At 35.5% G+C, this 23330-nt stretch overlaps 2 protein-coding genes across 2 annotated transcripts; one reads left to right on the top strand and one right to left on the bottom strand.

The window, feature by feature from the left end:
* Nucleotides 1–1978: 1978 nt before the first annotated feature.
* N7481_005160 (uncharacterized protein) lies at nucleotides 1979–2296 on the top strand (the record flags this gene model as incomplete). Its single annotated transcript, XM_057264379.1, has 2 exons — nucleotides 1979–2020; nucleotides 2045–2296. The coding sequence occupies 2 exons, from the start codon at nucleotides 1979–1981 to the stop codon at nucleotides 2294–2296; spliced, it is 294 nt and encodes a 97-aa protein (XP_057122099.1).
* A 19544-nt stretch (nucleotides 2297–21840) lies between these two features.
* Nucleotides 21841–22533, bottom strand: N7481_005159 (uncharacterized protein; the record flags this gene model as incomplete). Its single annotated transcript, XM_057264378.1, has 4 exons — nucleotides 21841–21997; nucleotides 22135–22163; nucleotides 22307–22462; nucleotides 22519–22533. The coding sequence occupies 4 exons, from the start codon at nucleotides 22531–22533 to the stop codon at nucleotides 21841–21843; spliced, it is 357 nt and encodes a 118-aa protein (XP_057122098.1).
* Between the last annotated feature and the right edge of the window lie 797 nt (nucleotides 22534–23330).

Below are 23330 nucleotides of genomic sequence, written 5' to 3'. Positions count from 1 at the left end.
GGGTATAGCTAGTGCCAAAACTAGTATATAGCTAGGGGCAAAACGAGTTATAGCATTGTAGGCAGTAACAAGAGCTACAATTTTAGTTAGGGTACCAGAGTAGAGATTAGGTAAGGGAATATATTAAGATCTTCAAGCAAGGTATAGAGTAGGGCGGCTAGGATGCTGATTGGCTACTATCTTAAGATAAAGCAGGTACATAGGGTTAACCTGTACGCCTACAGGCTATAGGCTTACGGCCCGCAGGCCTGCGGCCTATACTTAACCTAAAATTAATGCTTTACCAATACTTGATAATAACTTCTATTAAAGAGAATATATTAGAGATAAAAAGCTATAGTAAAATAAATAATAGATTATAAATCCCAAGAATTTTCTCATTTTTATGGTATTCTTAATTTTATTTAATATCCACATTAAGGAAATTAAGTCTTATACTGTAGGTCCTGCCAGGGAATCGACTTGGATATATCTATAAGAGATATATATCTTTGACCACAGAGTAAAATACCTACTTTGGCCTGAGGCAGAACTAACATAATATTGCTATATGATTTTATAGGCTATAGCTAGGCTAAGATCTTATTTTATTGTGGCTGCAGCAGTCTCTCTATCTTTTTTCTTACTAGCTTCCCTCTGGCTTAGCAACATACGATATCTTTATAAAGAATAGGTTTCAGCCGAATTACTGGCCCTATAGCCATAAAAGGTTAGATATTATATAAATAAATTATCTACGGCTTGCTAATATTAAAATAAGCAGGACCACGTCGATCTGTATATGTTATAAAAGATATGTCTCAGCAACAGTAATCAAAGATGTGTCTCAGCAACAGCAATTAAAGACGTATCTCAGCAACAATAATCGAAGACAGTGAATATATTGATTGCTATTATGTCTTTAAGGACTAATACTAGCCAGGTATACGCTTCTAACATGCAAGGCTTCCTTTTTGGTTTATAGCTAACAACTGCCAGGACTCCCGGTATGGCTGTCGCTATATAGATATCTCTCGCTGCCGCTGCTGCCTAGGAGATTATCTTTCGGCAGAAAGATATCGCCTGGCCTGGTTTATAAGGCATCATCCCTCCCGTCCTGTATCGCGCCTTCCTTCTATAGAAGACTTCCTCTTCGGGCGTGCCTTCCTTAATTGCCAACTTCCCCTTTTGGCCGTTATAAGCTGGCTAATCAGAAGCCTGTACGGGATATAGGAGCTTCTTTTACCACTGTTCAAAACTTAACTTCTTCAAACTTTTTCCTTTCAGCTTAATTCCTTTTATTATTTTGCTTTAAAGCCTTCGAAACCTTTGATTCTTTGACACAGACAAGTCTTTAAATACGTTTTGCTCTATCCTTTGTTTGCGAAAAGGGTATTTTATTATATCCTAGGACGTGATCGAGGCGGGTATTCTACACCCAGTCTCTGGACGCCCTGCTTTACCAAACGAAGCCATCTACAATACCGACCACAGCCACCATAGCTACAATATTAACCACGGCCACAAAAGCTACGAAAGCTAAAGCAACAAGATATCTCTAGCCCTACGTCAGTCTACCAATACAGTATCTACTCTGATCTCGGATTCCGCCGAAATCCTTAGTGGCCTGACTATCAGAGCAAAGTACTTTAAGACTACTAAAGAGCTTCTTAAGTGGCTAAGCTCCCTGCTGAAACCAGATACATATCAGATTATCAATAACTACTGTGACATTGTATTTGAGTAGCTTAATGTAATTAAGCAGGTACTTTGTGATATTTATACCTGGGCTCAGAACTCTGAGGTCTACGAGGGCACTTATAATATTCACTAATTCGAAGAGAAATAGAAGGAGGTAGCTAAGATAGCCTAACGCCGTGCTTCTAATCGGAAGACAATAGATACCCTCAGCCAGAGAGTACTTACTATATAGGGCGACTGTATACAGTCTCTTCTTCTTTATCTCCGCACGAAGTCAATGTTCGATGTGCTTAGTAAAATGCTCAATATAGAGCTTACTTTTAACGATATCCGGAATACAGTAAACAATACTATAATCAAACAGATTAGGGGAGGGAAGCAGGGTAACTATAGCCAAAAGCAGATTACCCAGGGCAATCTTAAGAAGGCCGTCAACCTACGTCAATTTAAAAAGCCCAGGGCCCGAAAGATTCGGAGCTACAATATACAGATCAGCCAGGATGGCTTTTGCTGTGAATACGGCAAGGGTATTAACCCTGACGATCGAGACGATAATAAACCTGGTGCTGGCAGCGATAACGATAGTGACGTTACTAACCCTACTCCTCACATTTAAACTGTGTTGCCTATATCTACAGTAACCCCCGGCCCTGATATCAATATAGGCAACGCAGACGATACCTAGGGTCTTCCTCTGCCAGAGTATATAGAGATAGAAGATATCTTTCCTAATCCTTCCCCAGTAACAGCCATTATATCAGCCCCTACAGCAGCAGTAGCAGTAGTCTCGCACAAATTACCTACTGATTGTATATATACGATTCAATATGGCAGCATAAATCAGGTCATTAATAATACTGTTAAGGCAGGGACTCTTCGTATGAAGCTGGTTATATTGCAGACTATTAGGAAGACAATCTATTTGATTAGTATAATCAACGAGCAGACACTTTACTGTGAGCATATATTTAAGCTCTTTGAGCTATTCGATATAAATGCTAACAGCAAAAGTCATAAGCAGCTTACTATACGTATCAGCTATCTGTACTGTTATTTAGATTTGTTTGACCAAGTTCTGAGGGATAAGCCTTGGTTTTAGCCAAAACCTAACCTAACCGCTGATAGCAACCGTAGCTTTTACCGATAGGCCCATATCATACCTCAGCCTTTGATCGCTGACTTTGCCAAATATACCTAGCTTACTTTACTTGAGCTAATTCACCGTATCTTACCTAATATAAACCGGGGACCTTAGGGTGCTTTGGCAAAACAGCTCCCAGAGCAGATACAGCGTGACGGCGCGATTATTATTCCTGGTCTATTCAGCTACCTCTCTGATAATTGGGATGGAGACTATCCTAAGGGTATTATGCCTCTGATCCAAGAGAAGATCAATATATATAAATACCACTTCTGCCAGCAACCAAACCGCCTACGTCTTGGGTGGAATCGTATGATATAGCATGCTCTGGGCCAGTAACTTATTCGCCAGGATATAGCTTACTATCTATACTATATCTATTTCCGGCCCGATCATACGTATCGACTGATTTCATTCCTATATTATATGAAGAGTATACAGCCTAGCGAGAAAACCTTCTTTCGCCACATTAATATCAATATTAATGATTTTGTCCAGACCAGTCGTGGCAGCAGTATCTTATAAGGCTCTGTATCGCTAACGGATGAAAACAACCAAAACTATACAGAGATCTTGCCCAAGATATACCACTACATCAGAGAATAGTAGAATGACGTTAAAATACGTTGTGCTGAGCAGGGCAAAAAGCAAAAGAATAGGTTGGTGTAGGGGATTGATACAACTATATAGACTCCTGGGGATGCTATAAAGTATAAAACCCAGTAGACAAAGCAGGTATATAAAACCCTATAATATTATACGGTATCCTTACTAACTAACTGGGTCTAATAGGTCTATAAAGCTGGGGATATACAACTTGGCCTCCCCACTATCCCCTATAGCTCTACTGGGCTAGCAACTGCCATTTACTGTACTATTCTCCTATGGTATATTCGGGTATATAACAATGGTATGACTTTAGATACTCCAGAGTCAGGACAGTAGGAGGACCTCTCAGTGGCCTATCGGGATCTATTGCCTGCCCCTAAGATACTATCAGGCTATATATCTGCAAAGTATAGCAATATAGCCTATGCTTTTCCGGCTACTGCCTAATTACTAACAATAACGGAGATATCGTCTTGTTTGGTAGGACAGCAAAAGTGGATAAGCCCTATAGTTGCTAGTGATCTTGATGTTCTCTTTGGGCCAGATTCAGATTAGGCCTAGGCTATGGTTCGTAACTAGCGTAAGGTTGTCTGTCAGCGCTTTTTCATTGTATATCAAAACATAAAGGATATAGAGAAGCGTACATTTGGTGATAATTCCTTCTTCTACCGTAAGGAGGCAGGTCTACCTATAAATCTAGCTACTACTGCTGGTAAGACGGCCGCAGAGGATTACGATGATAATAGCTCAATAGTTGGGGATAAGGAGATGTTAGAATTAAGGGTCTAGACAGTCAGTTTTCAGCAGAGTATAATATAAGGACTAGTTTAAATAGTATTATACTAAATATAAATTCTTTTAAATCATATAGCATATAGGATACTAGTACTGAGTACTAATACCTTAATTATTAAGAGTATACTTATAGAAGGGGAAAATTTATAAAATAAAAACAAAACTTATACGGCCATAAAAAACGTATAAGGCTAATGGTATTATTGACAAGTTATGCACAGTTTACCTTCCTAAATAGGCAGGTCACAGGCCTGCCGGGCTTTTTTAGCGGCCCGCGGCCCAGCCTGCAGGCTGTAGGCCCATGGGCTCGGGCCTAAAACTTAGGCCCGCGGGCCGCTAGTCACGGGCTACGGGCTTCCTTAGCGGCCCGCAGCCCGGGCCGCAGGCTACTAAAAAAGCCCGGCCCGTGGGCTCGGGCCCAAAACTGAGGCCCGGCCCGGGCTTTGGCAAGGTCTATCCCTGTACTTATATATGTTTATTACTTATATAAAACTAGAAGAGTAATCTAAAAGGTCTGTTACAGTAACTTAGATTAATTAATTACAGAGAACTAAATATATATATATAGACGAACGTCCCTATATACCTAATCCTCTGTAGTGTAGTATATTAGAGGGTATATCTGGTAGTATACCAGAATCAACCCTTCTATCTACCTATTAGTATACCTACTGGTATACCCTAAGGTTATATGGTCTTACCGGGTACTTATACTTCTGGTGTAAGATTGGTAACGGTAGAAAGAACGCTTATTTGTTACGCACTCGCTAGCTGGTCACACTATTAGTGGTTGGTCAGTTGGTAGAACTTACTTTTGTTATAGGGTAGAATAACGATTTGTACTGAGGAGGCTGAATTCGGCCTTATAAGAGCAAACACCAATAAGGCCTTAAGTATCGACTTATAACCGTACTGTTGCTATGTAAAGCCTTATACGGACTCGGGTCTTGTTGAGTAACTTCGAAGGGTGTGCCAGATAGGGCGCTAAGTAGGTCAGTCTGATAAGCTCCCCGTACTTGTGTGGGTTTGTTACTTATGTAAAACTAGAAGAGTAATCCGAAAGGTATATTACAGTAACTTAGATTGATTAATCGCAAAGAACTAAATATATATTACTGAGCGAGTGTTCTTATATATCTAGTTCCTCTTATCGCTGATAAGACTGGGTCTTATCGTTGATCTGTTCCGGGCTTATTGTTGATAAGTCTCCTCTTATCGCTGATAAGTACCTGTTTATATTATCCTATTAATTATATGACGTTGAGTCTTAAGTAATCGTAATCTTATGTTTTCTAAGGCTATATAATATAAGATGGTTACGTAACTGTGGTCTTTGTTCTCTAGGCTAAGTTAGTTAGCCGTAATCCTTCTATTATACCTACGCTAGTTCCCGTAATCTATAGGGTTTATTATATTCTATAATATTACTCTCTCCTTTTAGCCCTTTGGTCCTCAAAGGTTCTTAAACCTATAAGTCCCCTAGCGCTTATTCCTGTTTTTTTGTTTTTTATTTTTTCTGACTACTGCTGTTATACCTTTAGCAAAGTCGTCCGTTTGTAAGAACTAGCTAGTTAAGCGTATTTCTAAAGAAGATTACTACTCTGTTGTTCCTTACGACCGTTATATTTACCTAAAATAAGTATATATCTATACTGACTGTTCTGATTACTATAGTGATTATATTAAGGGTAGTAGTAGTATTAAGTACGAGATATTAAATCCTACCTTTACCGATACTGAATAGCGTTGATTAGTAAAATTATAAAATTCCTTAGAAGAGGAGGAGGAGGTAATCTTGGCTAAGTTTCTTTATCTCTGAAAATAAAAGTAATTATTATAAAAATATACTGGTAATTTTATCGCTTATAATTATAAAGAGATTACTAAGCTAAAAGAGCTTAAGCGTCGTAAAGCTAAAGAAAAAGATTGTCTTAAGAAGGAATATATTAAGAGCAAACAAAAAGAATATAAGGCTGGGCCTTCTTATACTGTATCTGAGAGTAACTAACGTACCTTTGATATAAATTATCAGATTCTTACAGTGACGTCTGATAATTCTAGTCTGATACAGATAATTATATTAACTAATCTGTCATCGTCTGTTTTCTAGGACAACCTGGATACCTTTTTGGTGGCTGAGACGGTAAAATCTTCTTTCTCTGTTGGTAGAACTATTGAACTAGCTAGCGGCAGTCTGTTAGGTTCTTAATAGATTCCTAGGTATTTTCTAAGGTATTATATCTCTTCTATTTTACTAGGTAGTAAGGTTTCCTACTAACGTATTTTATATCCAGAATTTCTTCTACTTTATATTCGTTTTCGGTCTCTTTCTCTATTTCTATATTTATAGCGAGTTTAGTGTTTTCTGGTACGGTTTTGAGTAATAAGATATAAAATATTATATAGATACGTCGTATACTGTCTGGTAGCTTTAAGCAATAATTAACTGGTCCTGTTTTTTCTTTAATTTTAAAAGGTCCCAGTTTTAGGTAGTTAAGTTTTGAGCTTAGTTACTTAGTTTTAATGTTCTGATATAGAAAGTATACTTTCTTCCCTTTTTTAAAGTCTGGTCTCTTCTGGCAGGATTTATTATAGTAGTGCTTTATCTGTAGGTTAAAAAACTCAATATCTCTAGCTAACTAGAGATACAGTTGCTTAAGTTATAAAGCTAGTAGTCTTAATAACTCTACTTCTGTCTTTTTTCTGATTACTTTACTAACGATCGAGGGATTATACCTATAATTTATAAAAAATAGTGTCTCCTTAGTAGTTATATATATACTATTATTATATACGAATTATACTAGTAGTAACAGTCCTGCCTAGTTATCTTACTGGTAGTTTATATAGTGCCTTAGGTACTGTTCTAAGGTCTGGTTAGTTCTTTCTGTTTAGCTATTTATTTATAGGTAATAGGCAGTAGAGAGTCTATACTTAATACCTACTATATCCGTGAATAATTACTATATCTTACTTATAAAGAGCTTATCTCTGTCTGATATTATCTTCTGGGGTATCCTATAATTAGCGAATATATATCTAAATAACAGAAAAGCTATAGTATTTATATTAATAGTTTCTGTTGTTGGTATTATATACGAATATTTCGTTAATCGGTCTACTACTACTATAATTATATTATATCCGTCTGATTTAGGTAGTTTAGTAATAAAGTTAAGTATAATCTATTTCTATAGTTGTGTTAGTACTTCTGAGTTCTATAACTTACTATATAGAGTATATTGTAATAGCTTATTCTGTTGATAAGTATTGTATTGCTTAATATATTTTATTACTTTCTTATGTATACTTAGGATATAGTAGTTCCTCGAAAGGAGTTCTGTTGTTTTTTTTTCTCCTATATAACTGTACGCTAGATTGTTGTAGTATCGTTGTATTACTTTATCTTAAAGTTATTATAGGACGTAGATTAATCTGTAGATATAGATTAACCTATTATTATTTTTGATATATTCCCTATCTATTTCTTTTTCTATAATTAGATTGTCAGTAAGGCTGCTTTTCAGCCTTTCTACCTAATTATTATTCTTAACTTTACTAGTAGCGGCCAGAATCTGGTAATTATATACTAGATAGCTATCTCTATTTTCCTTAAGTATAGCCAAAACGGCTTCCTTAACCTCTATTATATAGTCAGGTCTTCTGCTAAGTACGTCTGCCTAGCTGTTGGCTATACCTAGGCAATATTTAATCCTATAATTATATCTTACTAAGGTTTCTGCCTATTATACTTATTGTCTGGTTAATTCTTTTATACTAGTAAAGAATATAAGGTTCTTATAATCTAATTTTACGAGAACTTAGTGACTTACTCCTTCTAGGTATACTCTCTAGATTTTAAGTACTAACACTATAGCTAGCAGTTCTTTGTTATAAATATTATAGTTGATTTCTGCGGGTATTATTTTTCTAGACCAGAATACAACTAATCAGGGTTTCCCGTTATCCCCTGGTTAGGTAAGTTATACTCTAAGTATATAGTCTGATATATCGGTTTCTATTGTATATAGTTTTGTTGGATCTACTGGTATAAGAATTATCTGTTTAATAAACAATCTCTTAAGGGCGTTAAACAAATTTTCTGATTAGTCGTCCTAGACCTACTTCTGATCTTTCTTTATTAGTTTATTAAGGTCTACCGTAACTTTTCTGAACCTATTAATTAAACGTCAGTAGTAGTTATATAACCCCAGAAACTGTTAAACTTTTTTTATATTTTTAGGTATCGGCTAATCCAGAATACTCCTGATTTTGTCTTCTTATATACTGAATTCTTTATAGCTAATTATGTATCCTAGAAAATCTGTTTCCTTAACGTAGAATTCGTACTTTTTGAGTTTAAGTATAACTTTAGCTTCTCTGAGCTTCTGTAGTACTTTCTTATTATACTGGATATAATCTTCTATAGTCTTAGAAAATACTAGAATATTATCGAGATAAGCTATTATAAAGATATCGAGATATTCTTCTAGTATACTGAAGATAAAATATTAAAATACTACAGGTATATTTATAAGTCTGAACGGTATAACCTTATACTCAAAATACCTATACTTTATTCTAAACGCTGTTTTCTACTTATTGCCTACTTTAATCCTAAGGCGGTTATATACGTTAGTAATATTATATTTAGTAAAGTATATACTTTCCTAAATACGATCTTATATCTCCTAGATAAATAACAATAGGTATCAATCTTTGATAGTAATCTTATTTAAATACTAATAGTCCATATAAAGTCAAAGGCTTCTATCCTTCTTATCTATAAAGATAATTAGATATCTAGCTGATAATAATAATTTCTAGATATATCCCTTCCTGAGGTTCTCTTCGATATATCCCTTTAGGGTTTCTGATTCTAGCAGTAATAGCTAATAGATTAGTCTGAAGGTTAGTTCCTTACCTTTCTTGATCCTAATCTTATAGTTAAATAGACCGTACTCTGGGAGTATACTATCTATAGGTACCTTAAATATATCCTAGTACTCTTAGTAGTCCTTAGGTATCTGTATTTCTTCTCCTGTTATACAGAGGGCTTATCGTAATTTATAGTAAATTATAATATAGTCTCGTAGTTCGTTATCCGATATATCCAGACGCTGTTCTGTCGTTATAAGGATGTCTATATCTATAATTCTATCTGATACCCTGCCTTTGGGCCGCTGACTCTATTTAGGCTCATCCTCGTACAGGTCGCGATAGGTATCTGCCGTCCCGGGGCTAGGTCCTTTAATACTCAGTGGTTCTCTTCTAGTCTATCTAGTTTCTGTCTGCTTATATTTACAGTGGTTAAAGTAGATTTCGTCTATTCGCTAATCAATCCTTAGGCTATGCTAGTATAGCTATAGAATACTAAGTACTATATTATATCCTCCTAACCCCGTAATATCAAAGTATATAGGTTTAAGATAGTTACTAATAATTATATCGATCTATTCTGTATAGTATATAATCCCTTTACTAAGTTTCTCTCCGTTAAGCCCGATAAGAGGAGTAGCACAGTCCTTTCTGATAGTCAGTACTCTACTGGTTAAAGTAAAGCTTAAATCTATAAAGTTTCCTACAGCTCCTAAGTTAATTATAACTCATACGCTGATCTTATTTCCCCTATAGAAGGTAATCAGTGCTTCTGCCTTTATATATTTCCCCTATACTGTTACTATAAGTTATTATCTCTACTCTGGGCATTATAGTCGCTATAATAGCTTAGGTTTGATTCTGCCATAGCCTAGTTTGCCTTATATATATATTTTACAATTATAGTTATAGTATCTAATTATAGCTCTTAGGTTATAATCTAGGTATTATACATACCTAATACAGGCATAATTTTCTCTGTAATACAGGTATATTCTTTCTGTACTAATGACGTACGGTGTTGTTTCGTTATCGTCTAATTTATTAAAAAGGATCCTTTGAGGGTCTCCTAGGGCTATACCACTAGTTTTATAGACTTATTATAGTTTCTGCTCCTCTTAGTAGCTTATCCAGTATCCCTCTGGTAGGGTCTCTAGGATTTTATTATATCTTAGGGACTGTAGAGACATTCCTAGAAACTTATAGGGCGTTCCTAGGAGCTAGGGTAGAGTTCCTAGGATCTCTAGCGTTCCTAGAAGTCTATTCGTAGCTCTTAGGTCCTATATACCCTGCCCCTAGGGTCAGCCTGTAAGTTCCTAGGAGTTAATAGGTTCCTAGGTGTACTAGGTCTATCCTTAACTTTTGACTGTATCTAGGTTAATCTATAGATACTGTTCCTATCTGTCGTACTCTTTAAGCTGTAAGTCAACTATAGCCTGACTGGCTTCTCTTATTGCCTTAAGCTCCTGTATTTTAGGTTCTAGCTTTATTTTTTATTTATTGGTATATAGTAGTAGCTATTCTGCCGGCCACTCGGTTTGTTTACTTACTATTGGCTAGCTTATTATCCAGTTCTAGCTAGGCTGTTAGATTATACTCTTTCTGACCCGCTTTTTCTTCTGAGTTAGTATATTTTCTGTTATGTCTTCCTTAGGTTTCGTCCTATAGTACCTACCGTCCTGTATTGTAGCCTTTCTTAGGATACTTATCTTATATCTTAGTTTGTCTTATAACAATATTCTTAGGATATCCTCTGTCTCGTCCTGTATTTCTTCCTGAGTTATATAGAGTCACTGTATTTTTTCTACTCCAGTAGTATTGTACGCCCCTTACTCCTAAGTTATATATAACTGCTATAGCTTTTTATCGTCTCTTTTACTACAATAATTTCTTAATATATAGTCTAGCTTGCCACAGTTAAAACAGAGTCTATTATCTTTCTGATACTTCTGTTCTTTATCTAGAAGTCTTACTGTATCAAGCTCTATTAGTTATAGACTATACAGATTATTGTTCTAAATAGGTTACTACTATTATCATTATGTCTAGAAATAATAGTGGTTAGGATATCCGCTGCCTTACCTCTACCCTTTAACTTCCTTCTTCTGTATAAGTCAATTATAGAACCTATTATTAATTTAAACCGCAAAGTTAATAAGTTTATCTAGGGTATCAAAGTCTCTGACTCTTGTGATTTTGTCCTTAATATATAACTTAAGTCCTTCGTTATAGTAAGGGATCAATATATAGTCATCCTATCTAAGAATGGCTGCTTACTGTATAAATTCAGCTATATATACTAATACTAAGGTAGTTTGGCAAAGTCGCTTTAGCTTATGTTTAGCTGTTTTCTTTGCGTCAATATCGCTAAACGTTTTCTCTAAGTATTCTCTAAACTTAAGATAGCTAGAAAAGATATTATATACGGTAGTCAACCATTCTGCTTTGTCTTTCTCGTAGTATTCCTGGACGTATGGTTTAAGCCAATCCTATACTTATCCTTAAAGGTAGGTTGATATAAAGATAACTTTGCTTACTTTGGTGTTCAGCCTATGTTTATTAACGTTAAGGTATATGTTTATTTGTATAAGGAAACCTTACAACTTAGAGCAGGTTCTATCAAAGTTCTCTGCCTTTAGTAACTTTGGTGCTATAGGCGATAGTACGCCGAGCTGTACGTCAGTCTGTTAAATAGACTTACGTATCTCGTTTATATTACGATTATACCCCTGACTGAATGTATTAAGCTGGTCAGTGAGGTTTTTGATATGTCTTTCTAAGGCGTTTACCTTAGCTTCTTGTTGGTCTTCCTAGTTATCCTTCCGCTAAGTCTGTGTCTACGGCGGCACAGGAGCTGGTGCCTTTCCTCTGTTGCTGTTAGTCAATAATATAATGATTAAACTTTACAGTTTTGTATTAATAGGGCAATTAATATATTATATACTCGCTAGCTGGTTATACTATTAGTAGTTGGTCAGTTGGTAGAACTTACTTTTATTATAGGGTAGAATAACGATTTATACTAAGGAGGCTAAATTCAGCCTTACAAAAGCAAATACCAATAAGGCCTTAAGTATCGACTTATAACCGTACCGTTACTATGCGAAGCCTTATACAGACTTAGGTCTTATTGAGTAACTTTAAAGGGTATACCAGATAGGGCGCTAAGTAGGTCAGTCTGATAAGCTCCCCGTACTTGTATAGGTTTATCACTTATATAAAACTAGAAGAATAATCCGAAAGGTATATCACAGTAACTTAGATTGATTAATCGCAAAGAACTAAATATATGTTACTGAGCGAGTATCCTTATATATCTAGTTCCTCTTATCGCTGATGAGACCGGGTCTCATCGTTGATCTGTTCCGGGCTCATCGTTGATAAGTCTCCTCTCATCGCTGATGAGTGCCTGTTTACGTTATCCTGTTAATCACGTAACGTTGAGTCTCGAGTAATCGTAATCTTATGTTTTCCAAGGCCACGTAACACGAGATGGTTACGTGACTGTGGTCCTTGTTCCCTAGGCCAAGTTGGTTGGCCGTAATCCTTCCGTTATACCTACGCTAGTTCCCGTAATCTGCGGGGTTCGTTGTATTCCATAACATTATTCTTGTATTACGCTAGCCGTTTTATGGTTTAGTGCAGTATTGTTTGACACAGCGAATCAGAGGCTGATTCTGGCCGTTGGTCACATGATCCGGTTCTGCGTTCCTTTCCTAGGAACGGTTGGCTCTCGGTGGCCCATCTGTAGGTTGCGGCCCCTTATGTCGCATGGTCCGTAACACTATTAGACTCCTGCCGAACAAGGCTGTTTAACTATAAAAGGGGAGAATAAGTAAGATAAAGAATAAAGACTACTATAGAAGCCTATATAAATCTAAAAGTACCTTAATCTGGTTAATAATCTGTACTATAGCTAGAGTTAAAATAATACTATTTAGAGTTATATTATACTTAAACCCTACTATAACCTCTAAGAAGAAGGATTAAATAGTACTCTGCTAAAGATTAAAACCAGTATTACTAATCTATAGCTATAGAAGGTTACTAGGATAACTAGAGGGCTAAGCAGGAGGTAAGCCAGCCTTAGTATTTAACTCCTTTCGTTGTTTAATAATAAAAACAGTATATCTCTCTATAGCTTAATCTGTATTTTGTATATTAAAATAGAGCTCATACTAAGAGAGATAGACAGAGATTATCTTCTGAAATAATACTAAAAGATAAGCAGATCCCTTAACAGCTACAGTCTTACTTCCTATATCTTAGATAGGTACAGTACTATTAGTAACAGTAATAGTAGTACTACTATCCTAAACTTTATATACCTAGTTAAGGATTAATTAGAGCTGGTATAAATTACTATAGATTCTATAGGGTATCTAAGATAAATCAGTATTAAATTAAATATAAATCAGAAGAGTCTTATACCTAAAAGTAAGTCTTCCTATCTCTCTTATATAGAGTATAGGTAATTAAGTTAGAATAGTCCTAGTTATATTAGATTATAGGAATAGTATCAGTAGGAGGATAAAGGACCGCTTTAGCTATATACTTAATACAGAAGGCAAACAAAGGACGGATAACTTAATTACAGAGAGGACAAAGACTAAGGACAGTACTGGCTATACTTCTAGGGCTATTATTATTATTACTATCTCTACCTATAGCTCTAGCATAATCTTTGTCTTTAGCTGTATGATAACTACCCTGATGACTATTAGGAGGATAAATAGTATCTGTAGGAGGAGAACCACCAAATTTGGCAGCAGCAGGACTGGCAGCAGCAGATATAGTGAAGGATTATAATTTAACGATAAAAGAAAGGGATAAGGCAAGGTAAAGATAAGAGAAAAGTAAGAGTTAAGGATAGGAAGGTAGAAAATTTTATCTTAAAGATATTAAAGAGATTATATTGCTTTATTTATACCTATATACAAACGTACCTAAAGCGGCACCTGCCTCAGGCCTTTATACGAGATGATACTATTCGGCTTAGATCGCCTGACCTAACTCTGACCTTTGTTGATAGTCGAGTCGACTATCTCTGAGAGAGAAGGATGAATTATTACAGGATTCGAAGTATACGATACCCCGGACTTTCGAGGCCGATTCATGGACGAATCCCCTTTGAGTCACCTGCATATCGATATCCACCCGAACCCTAATGTATTTAAGATCCTACAAGTATTCTGGATTCTTGATCTTCTCAAGAATCAGTCTCTGTATCGACTGCCCAATCTGATCTCTACTGTCCGATATCCTTGCCTAGTCACAGGTCTCTAGCCTGACAACTTAGTAACCATTACAAAATAGATTAAATTAATAAATACTTAGTATATATATCTTTATAACTTAAGTACTAGACAGAACTTTATCTATAAGACTAAGATTCTTATCTCTACTGTTAGGGGCTATACTAATCCTAATATCCTAAATATTTCTGGCCTTTAGTTATTCAATAGAACTATTACTTATACAGTAAATTAGAACTAAGATTATAATCTTTAAGGATTAGATATAGCTATAATAGGTAATAGATATTGTAATGGGGAATTCCGCTCTCAACACCGGTATCCCATAGTCAGGTGATTGGGGCCTTAGTAACAAGGCAGCCATATCGTTTCGGAAGAATAAGTAGCGTTCGTTCGATAGTATCAATAACAACATGCATGTTCCCCCTTATGAATTATTCTTTCTGCGCAGTCTGATGAGGCTGAGGTTGCGGTATCGGTGTATCGCATGTCCATGAAGACTCGAATGTCTTACTAGTCGCATCTCTATAGCGTCACGCTCTGTCTACTACTCTCCTGCACTCTGCGAGTGTGGTGGTTTTGTCTTCTTGTGATCGACCCGTCTGCTTGACAGACTGCCAGCGAGCATTCCCATCTTACAATATTTATTTAACCCTGTTAACTCTCTTAAATACTTCTGATAGATACTAAACAGTTTCTAGGCTCTGATTCCTAAGTAGTCCCTACTTTACTTAAAGATACTTACTTAGTGACCTACTTTATTTAGGTATATAAGATATCTTATTTCTATTATAATATATACTAACCTTTATTTTTTAAAAGAGCCCCTAGCACTATATTCTAATAAAACTTATAAATTATCAACTTAGCAAAAAGTTACAGTCTTTGTTTTCTTATATTCTATTTACCCTTAAACTGTTTATAAGACTATACGTCTTACTAGGCTCAGGGAAGTAGAAGGTAGATCAGATGATCCAATAAGAAGCTGTTGGTTGGTAATAGATAGGATGATTGATGTATTGCATGGATGTGTATGATATTAGGATTGCAGGAGATTGAGATGCTATTTATCCCTGAGGTTTAGCAGGCCTCAGGCCACCATTATTAGTAATTATAATGGTCACACGACAATAAGTCGTCGTAATGTATTAATCATGATTGGCATCGAATGGTAATTGATTATATAGGTTGCCATAGTTAGCACCATAGTCAATTATGTAGGTGGCAGAGTCAATTATGTAGGTGGCAGATGGCCAGAGTTGCCACAGCATCCAGATAGTTTGCCACTATCGATCAGGTTCCATGAGGTTCCATTAGGCTCAATAGGCTATTGCTATATATTCAGAGGATATGTTCAAGTTCAGAGACAACCCATAGGCTACTATAAAGCTATCATAAATATTGCCATTCTGGTACCCTATAGTAACCATTAACACTTTTTTCCTACGATACACTTAGGTTTTTTAGCCCAAAACATGAAATTCAAGAGTCAAATTACCAAATATCCATTTTCCATATATGGTATATATTACGTAGCTGACTTACCAGAAGCAGATTTCACCTGGCACTTAAATACGTAACTTCTGTATGCCTTGTGGCCTTATTCCTTTCTTTTCTCTCTCACTCTTTATACTTCGACTCACAGTCAGCTATTATCTTTTATAGAACTTTGATTCCCGGGGGCCTAATTATTCAGGAATTTTTAGGATTGGTTTATACCTGTCGCTAACATCTGTCTTTGTAAAGAATATACCAGGTTACATTCTATAGTGAGCACTCCACTGTTCTATTTTATAACAAATTGTCACTGTCAAGATTTAATATGAAGTATTAGGTGGCGAAACTTAAGGCAGCAAGAAGCCGAAGAAAAAGACGCCCTTATTTGCCCCTTCCCTGCTACAAACACCTATTCAGTAAAAACGATGCAGATTATAACTGTTCTTATTTGTTTATTTTGTTAAAGGGTTACGGTCACCTTTGGTGAAGGTAGCTAGAAGTATATTATTGACAAAAATTATACACTGGAGTCTGTTATATTTACAACGGTAGTTTTATATTAGTAATGTAGATATACCTAATTAATAAGTTGTATAAAAGGTATTGGATGCCTAATGACTAATTTCTTACTTGTAAATTTACCTGCTTTAGAGATATTAGAATCGTCTTTTGTCCCCAATACAAAGAGAATAGTTTGGCTCGCCTATATTAGTAATCCTCTACATAAGAATGTTATTACAGCGACTCTACCTACGCTTAGGATAACCCTACTTCTAGTTATTAGACTTAATAGAATTATAGAAGGATTTACTTCAGAATATTAATTTACCTTCTATAACGATCTAGGGAAAAATATAGACTGTAGAGACTTTTTTGAACCAAAACGTTACTGTTGTTACTGTCTAAAAGAAATAGCTGATTTGAGACAGTACAGCTAAGATTTAGAATATATATTAGGCTTATTTAATACAGGATAATTTAGAATTTTTCTTTTATAAATTGCTTAGTTTCGTTGTACTTATATTTTTAAATAATATTTAGTGGTATAGTCTAGGAATATCGGCCTAAGACTGTATATAATTTCAATTCAAAAGTCTAGCCCCAGGGAAATTAAAGCGAAAAATATTATGGTCTTCCAGCATATATTCTTTTACCCTTGCTTTTTTTATGTAGGTACCCGAGATCAAAATGTCTTAGGTATTCTGAGAATGTTAAATAATTACAATACATCATTATAATGTAGCTCCTATATAATACGTAAATTAAATTCTAAAAAGCGCCAACGCCAATATAATAGACGCTGTAAGATGGGAACGCTCAATGGCAGTCTGTCAAGCAGACGGGTCGATCACAAGAAGATAAAACCACCACACTCGCAGAGTGCAGGAGAGTAGTAGACAGAGCGTGACGCTATAGAGATGCGACTAGTAAGGCATTCGAGTCTTCATGGACATGCGATACACCGATACCGCAACCTCAGCCTCAGTAGACTCCGTAGAGAGAATAATTTATAAGGGGGAACATGCATGTTGTTATTGATACTATCGAACGAACGCTACTTATTCTTCCGAAACGATATGGCTGCCTTGTTACTAAGGCCCCAATCACCTGACTATGGGATACCAGTGTTGAGAGCGGAATTCCCCATTATATACTACCCTCCCTGAAAAATTGACTGTCCCTTGGTTAATTCGAAACAAAAGAAACAAAAGAAACAAAAATATCAGATAGCACCTCCGACAATTATTCCATACTTTATCTATTAATCGGCACCTAGCCGCCATGAGGATGGCCAACCTCTGCCTCAGGAGTAGGTTGCTGTATGCTCGATAGTGGTTGAGATTCAGCAGGAGCATGAACAGGCTCATCGGGCAACAGATCTAGTTCTTGGTCGTCAATAAGCATACCTTTCTCAATACGATAGAAGAATGAGTTTTTGCCGTATTCCTTCTTCTCTAAGCGTTTAGTCAGTTTGAAGCAGCGTAGGTACTTATACTAAGCTTCCTCTCGCTAGTCGCGAACTATTGCTCTTGCAACCTCAGGGTCTTTTCTAAAGAGATCATCTAATTCTATGTATATGGAGGGACTATCCTATCTCTGTCGGCCTACCAAATAATTCGGAATCCTGTGTCGGGCCGTCCGGAAATGTACTCTGGCAGCAAAGGGAAACGGGATGGTACTATACTGAGAAGAGGAATAACTGGAGGGCGTCTTGGATGTAGGTATTAGTATACGGTGAGCCTCTGCCAGCTTCTCCTAGGTATTTGATTCTGTACAGTCCAGAGTTTTATGGTTATCCTGGATTGCTGTGTACTACGGGAGTCCGGTTCGGTGTACTTATGTGGCAGAGCCTGTTGATCTATGAGGCAGTATAGGAAGAGAAAGTCGTATATTACTGATACTATAAACCTCCGTTGTCTATTGGGTGCTATATGTTTCCTTATCCTCCTTCCTCTATATAAAAGGTTTGATACCTGAGATAAAGCTGTCTCTAACGGGTCTACGGGACTAGATATCCTTCTACTATTTTGCCAGACGTTCTGTCTTGTGTATACCTTTTAGCAGTACGGTATAGTTCTGTTTGTCTTCTTATGTAAAGGATACTGATCCTTGTAGTAGGCTACTACCTCTCTGGCTGTTAAGATAATCCTGGATATTGATATTAAGGTGCCAGAACTCAGTATATTGGCTAGCCTGTATACTTTTTATGTAGTAAGGATACGAGATCAGGCGCTATATATAGTCTGGCCGGAAAAAGATATATACTATATAGTAGGATAGGTCTTGTCGAATTAATTGCTGAATATTCGAGTGCTATATGCTGCAAAGCTACCTAAGCCCTTTTATTGTATCGCTTAGATAATAATGGTATATTTAAAACTCCTAGTAAATAAGCGGCTATAATCCTTCTGGGTATTGTCCGTCGAGATTCTCTCTAAGCTATAAGAAAAGGTTCGGCAATACTGTACTGCTATTGTTGTGTATATTATATACTAGGCTAATGTCTAGAGCCTCTCCTATATAGATCCTATTGATTAAAGTCTCTATAGATAGCTATTTAGTATAAGACATAAAGTCAGAGATAAGCAGAGTATAATGCTGAGGACAGAAGCGATAGAAGCCAAGACTGTTTTCCTGCCGGAAACTAAACCATCAGGGGTAATCTTTTATAAATTGATCCTATTTACCAATATACTAATATAATAGGGCGATACGGTTGACTAATTACTGATAGTTTTTTAAAGTATTTATTATTTATACTGTATTAACCAATGCTTTAGTATATTGGTTATAGAGGGTACTGATCGTAATACCTTCTGATCTTGCTAGTCTTCTGCCAATTATATACAGAGTAATCAGTCTGTTTCTTTATTTTGAGAAGTCTTTGTCCTTGAGGGCTCTAACTAATATAGTCAGGCATAGTAAATATCTATATTTTGTACGTTCGTTAGTCAAAACAAGGATTTTATCATTACTCTCTTTAGCAGCAGGATTAGTTTGTGTATATTGTAGAGACTGTTCAGTATCTGGGTGGTTATTTTTACTCTCTAATTTAGTGTTGGTATTAATATCTATTATATCAGTTATCTTCGGAGCGTTGACTAGGTATATACTATCAGCTTTCTCTTCCTTATAATCTATATCTTAATCCTCAGATTCTTTAGCAGCAGTAATGGTTTCTGGCCGCAAACTGCTCTTCTTAGGGGATAGAGGTAAGGTAGTAGCTTAAGGTTTGATCTAAGGGAGGTTAAAGCCTTTACCTCTCGGGCAGACAAAACTATCCTAGTCTAGTTGGAGACCTGTACGATCTAGTTGATCCTGTGTTATTGGCGATAAGATACGGCAGTTATAGGTATTGGTCAGGTCGCTAGGTTCTATATGCTTTGATTTCAGGCTTCTGCTTCCTTTTCTAAAGGTATACTGCTTAATAATATAGTTGTTGATAGAGAGTTTGATATTATCGTAGGATATATCGGTATTCAGTAGCTTACTAACTTTCTCAGAGAACGTACGGTTGATGACCTATTAAAAGAACTCTGCTATATTTCTGCCTACCGGATTGCCGTTATCCTACTTCGTAAGCGTATATCGCTGATAGCCTTTGATTGTTATAGTATCCTTCTTCTTTCTTTTCTGTAGCTTGATAGTATCCTTCTATTACTGCTAGAACTCTGTATAACTCTTATGATATTCTTTCTATAGTTCCTCAGAACTAATATAATTGAATAGTTTATAAATCCTATCTCTAATAACCTTATAGACTTTATTTAGCTTCCTATAATAATAGAGTGCTAGGTTATATTTGTCTTTTTATTGATAGTCTTGCAGGGTCTTGATTATATTATTAATTATATGAACCTTTGTTCTATTGATGATCAGTCCTTCCGGAATTAGCGTCAATATTCTTATGGCTCTTATAGTGATCTGGGTAACAGGTACGAGGGTATTTATTTCAGATATAGATATAGCTACAGCGTTTTATATTTAGTTCTTAGAAGTAAGGGTAAAAGGAATCAGACTTCTGTAAATAGTTTATAATACTGGTTGAATCTGTTAAAGGCGTAGGATTAAATAAGGAAATAGTAAGTAAGGTCTTTTTTAAAGAAACAAAGGATCTATAAGTTTTAAAGGACTATATAAACAAAGGAACAGATTCTTCCCCCTTCTCCTTATTCAACCGTCCCTTAGTCGAATCATACGTTCTTAAATAGGTAGTTCTTTATAGTTCCTAAATAGTTCGATAGTATTGGGCGAGGGTTAAAGTAGGTTTTAAAATAATAGAATAGACAAAGTAATAATAAAAGAAGATCAGAAAGGGGAGAGGGGGTTAAAGAAGTTAAAAGTAAAAGAAAGAAAAGGGAGAAAGTTATATTAATATCGAGGACGGCTTTCTAATTAGGTTGAAGTAAACGGCCAATAAGGCCGTAAGGCTATAAGGCTATAAAGCACTAATTTCCTGCCGGAAAACGATGTCCTGTTTTAGGACAGTCTATCTTTCTGTTCTTCTTAGTGATAGCCTTCCTTATCGTTGAGACAGTTATATATATAATATTTTGACCTGTTTCTTATACTACTGTTGTTCTTGGCTACTACTGTAACTTCTTTAACCTTTTAGACGTCTGATAGGGTTATACTGTAGTAAGGATAAGGATCCTTTATAGCCGTTTAGGTTATATCGAGAATAAAACTTCTTTAGCTGATCGCTATTAAATAACTCTGGTTGATAAGTTAGGTCCTATAGTACTGTACTATTAAGTTTACTTAGTAAATATAAACTGCTCTTAACTATATAAATATAATAAAGTCCTAGCCAACAGAATTATAGTTTTGTTTTTGAACTATAGTCTATTCTGTAAATAGAATTATATAGGAGAATAAGATTATTCTTTTTAAATCACTTATACTGAAGCAGATAATATTCGTCGAAGAAGTATATATTTGCTTCTTTCAGACGATATATACAGAGAATTGCTTCTTCAATATCCTGGTCTTGCTTTTTAAATTAGTACACTCTTATTGCTAGTAAATCCTTTTAATCTTATACTTTATACTATGGTAGTATACTTTAGGTAGGTATTCATAATTTAATTGGTATAATTAGATTCTTCCTATAAAGAAAGAAGAACAGGCTTATCCTAGTGGTTGTATTAACAGTAAAATAATTAGCCATTAAAACAGAATAGAAATATAGTCTCTATAGTCTCCTATACTGCTAAGTTATATTATCGACTGGGTAGCCTTCTGTTATCTTCAAGAGTACGTCTTTTATTGTTTGTATTATATGCTCTATAGGGCTATTAGAACCTGGATAGTATACGGAGATTTTGACTCTTAATATTTATTTATATTCTAGAAAGGCTGTTAAACCTCTATGATTTTCAGGTCCTATATCGATCACTATCTCCCGGGGAACTCTATGACGGCTAATGATATCTTTCTTGATAAATTAAATAATATTCTCTGATCTTATAGAATACAATATTCTTACTTCTGGCTATCTGCTGACAGAATCTCTTGCCTGAATGACAATACCTTCGCCGTCCTCTGGGGGTATTTGAGTTGTGTTAATATACTATTTATCAAAAAGCAATAGCGGTTGTATAACAATAGTAGGTTTATAAAGGCGATTCGGAGCTTTTGCCTGGTATAGAGAACAGGTTTTGATATATTTTGATATATCCTCGTATATATAAGACTACCAATATTAATACTTAATCAAAGTATATGTTGTCTCTCGTCCTTTATAACCAAGATCATTATAGATGCTTTTCAACGTACGTTGCTGGTCTTCCTCTTGGTCTAGAACCCTGTAGAGTAATTCGGTATTATCCTTAATATATTAGAACAAATAACGCTCTTAGATAACAAACTTTATATACTTTCTTTTAAACGAATAGAATTCAGACAAACTTATACGATCCGGCCTATAAAGACTAGTTAGGTATCTTACAACTTGCTTAGATTCAGCCGAGTATCCTTTATATAGTATATTGGTATTAGGATTATCAGGATTCTCGATATAAACAGTAATAGGATAATAGCTGGCGTAAAGATACAGGACTTCTGCGTTAACAAAGTTATCAATATTCTGTTCTTGGTCTCTTTCCTATAGATCCTCCTTAGTTGGTAGACGACAGGACAAAGTATCTACAGCACTATTACTAGTGCCAGGAACATATTTTATATTAAAATCAAAAAGCTAAATCTATACTATCTAGCGAGTAACCAGGGTACCAGGGAGATCTGTTACCGTACGGTTCAGTTGTATAACCAATATATTGGTATCGGTTTCTAAGATAAAGTATACTCTGTATAGCTAATAGCAGAACTTCTTGAATATCTTCAAAACGGTACGGTATTCTAACTTTTTAGTATTATATTTTGATTTAGTTTCTGACCAAACGCCTGATTTATATCGTGCTGGCTTACAGATACTATTTCGAACCTATATAAGTACTCTGCCCTATCCTTTTATAGAAGTATCTATAGCAATAATTATAAGAAACAGATAAAAGTTATAATCAATAGGCAGTACTGAGGGGAATTCTGAAAGACATAGCTTTATCTCCCTAAAAGCTACCTAATATACCTCTATCTATACAAAATAGGTATTCTTATATAGTATCTTATAGAGAGGCTTTATAATAATCTGGAATTTCTTAATCAGGATACAGAAGTAGACAGTAAGACTGACAAATAATCGGAGATTATCCTTAGATAACGGAGTAGGCTACTGTATAACTTTTATAACTTTTGCCTTATTAGGTCTCCTGCTGTTAATGTTATAAACTTATCTAATAACTTTAATTTCTTTTATTATAAATTAAGACTTTTCGGCTAAGATAACCGCTCTGGCTAATTCTAGAAGATACAGTGCTTTATTAAGATTCTGAATATACTTAAGAATATATTGGTAAATCTCTTCTTCTATAAACTCTTTATTGTACGTTGTTTATAGGCTCTTAACTGCTATA

This window comes from Penicillium waksmanii (assembly GCF_028829765.1).
Source record: "Penicillium waksmanii strain IBT 27052 chromosome Unknown utg000005l:1.0-5232799.0:1.0-5237142.0, whole genome shotgun sequence".
Taxonomy (NCBI): Eukaryota; Fungi; Ascomycota; class Eurotiomycetes; order Eurotiales; family Aspergillaceae; genus Penicillium; species Penicillium waksmanii.
Note: the sequence above shows the minus strand (reverse complement) of the source record. Positions and strands in the feature narration are given on the sequence as shown.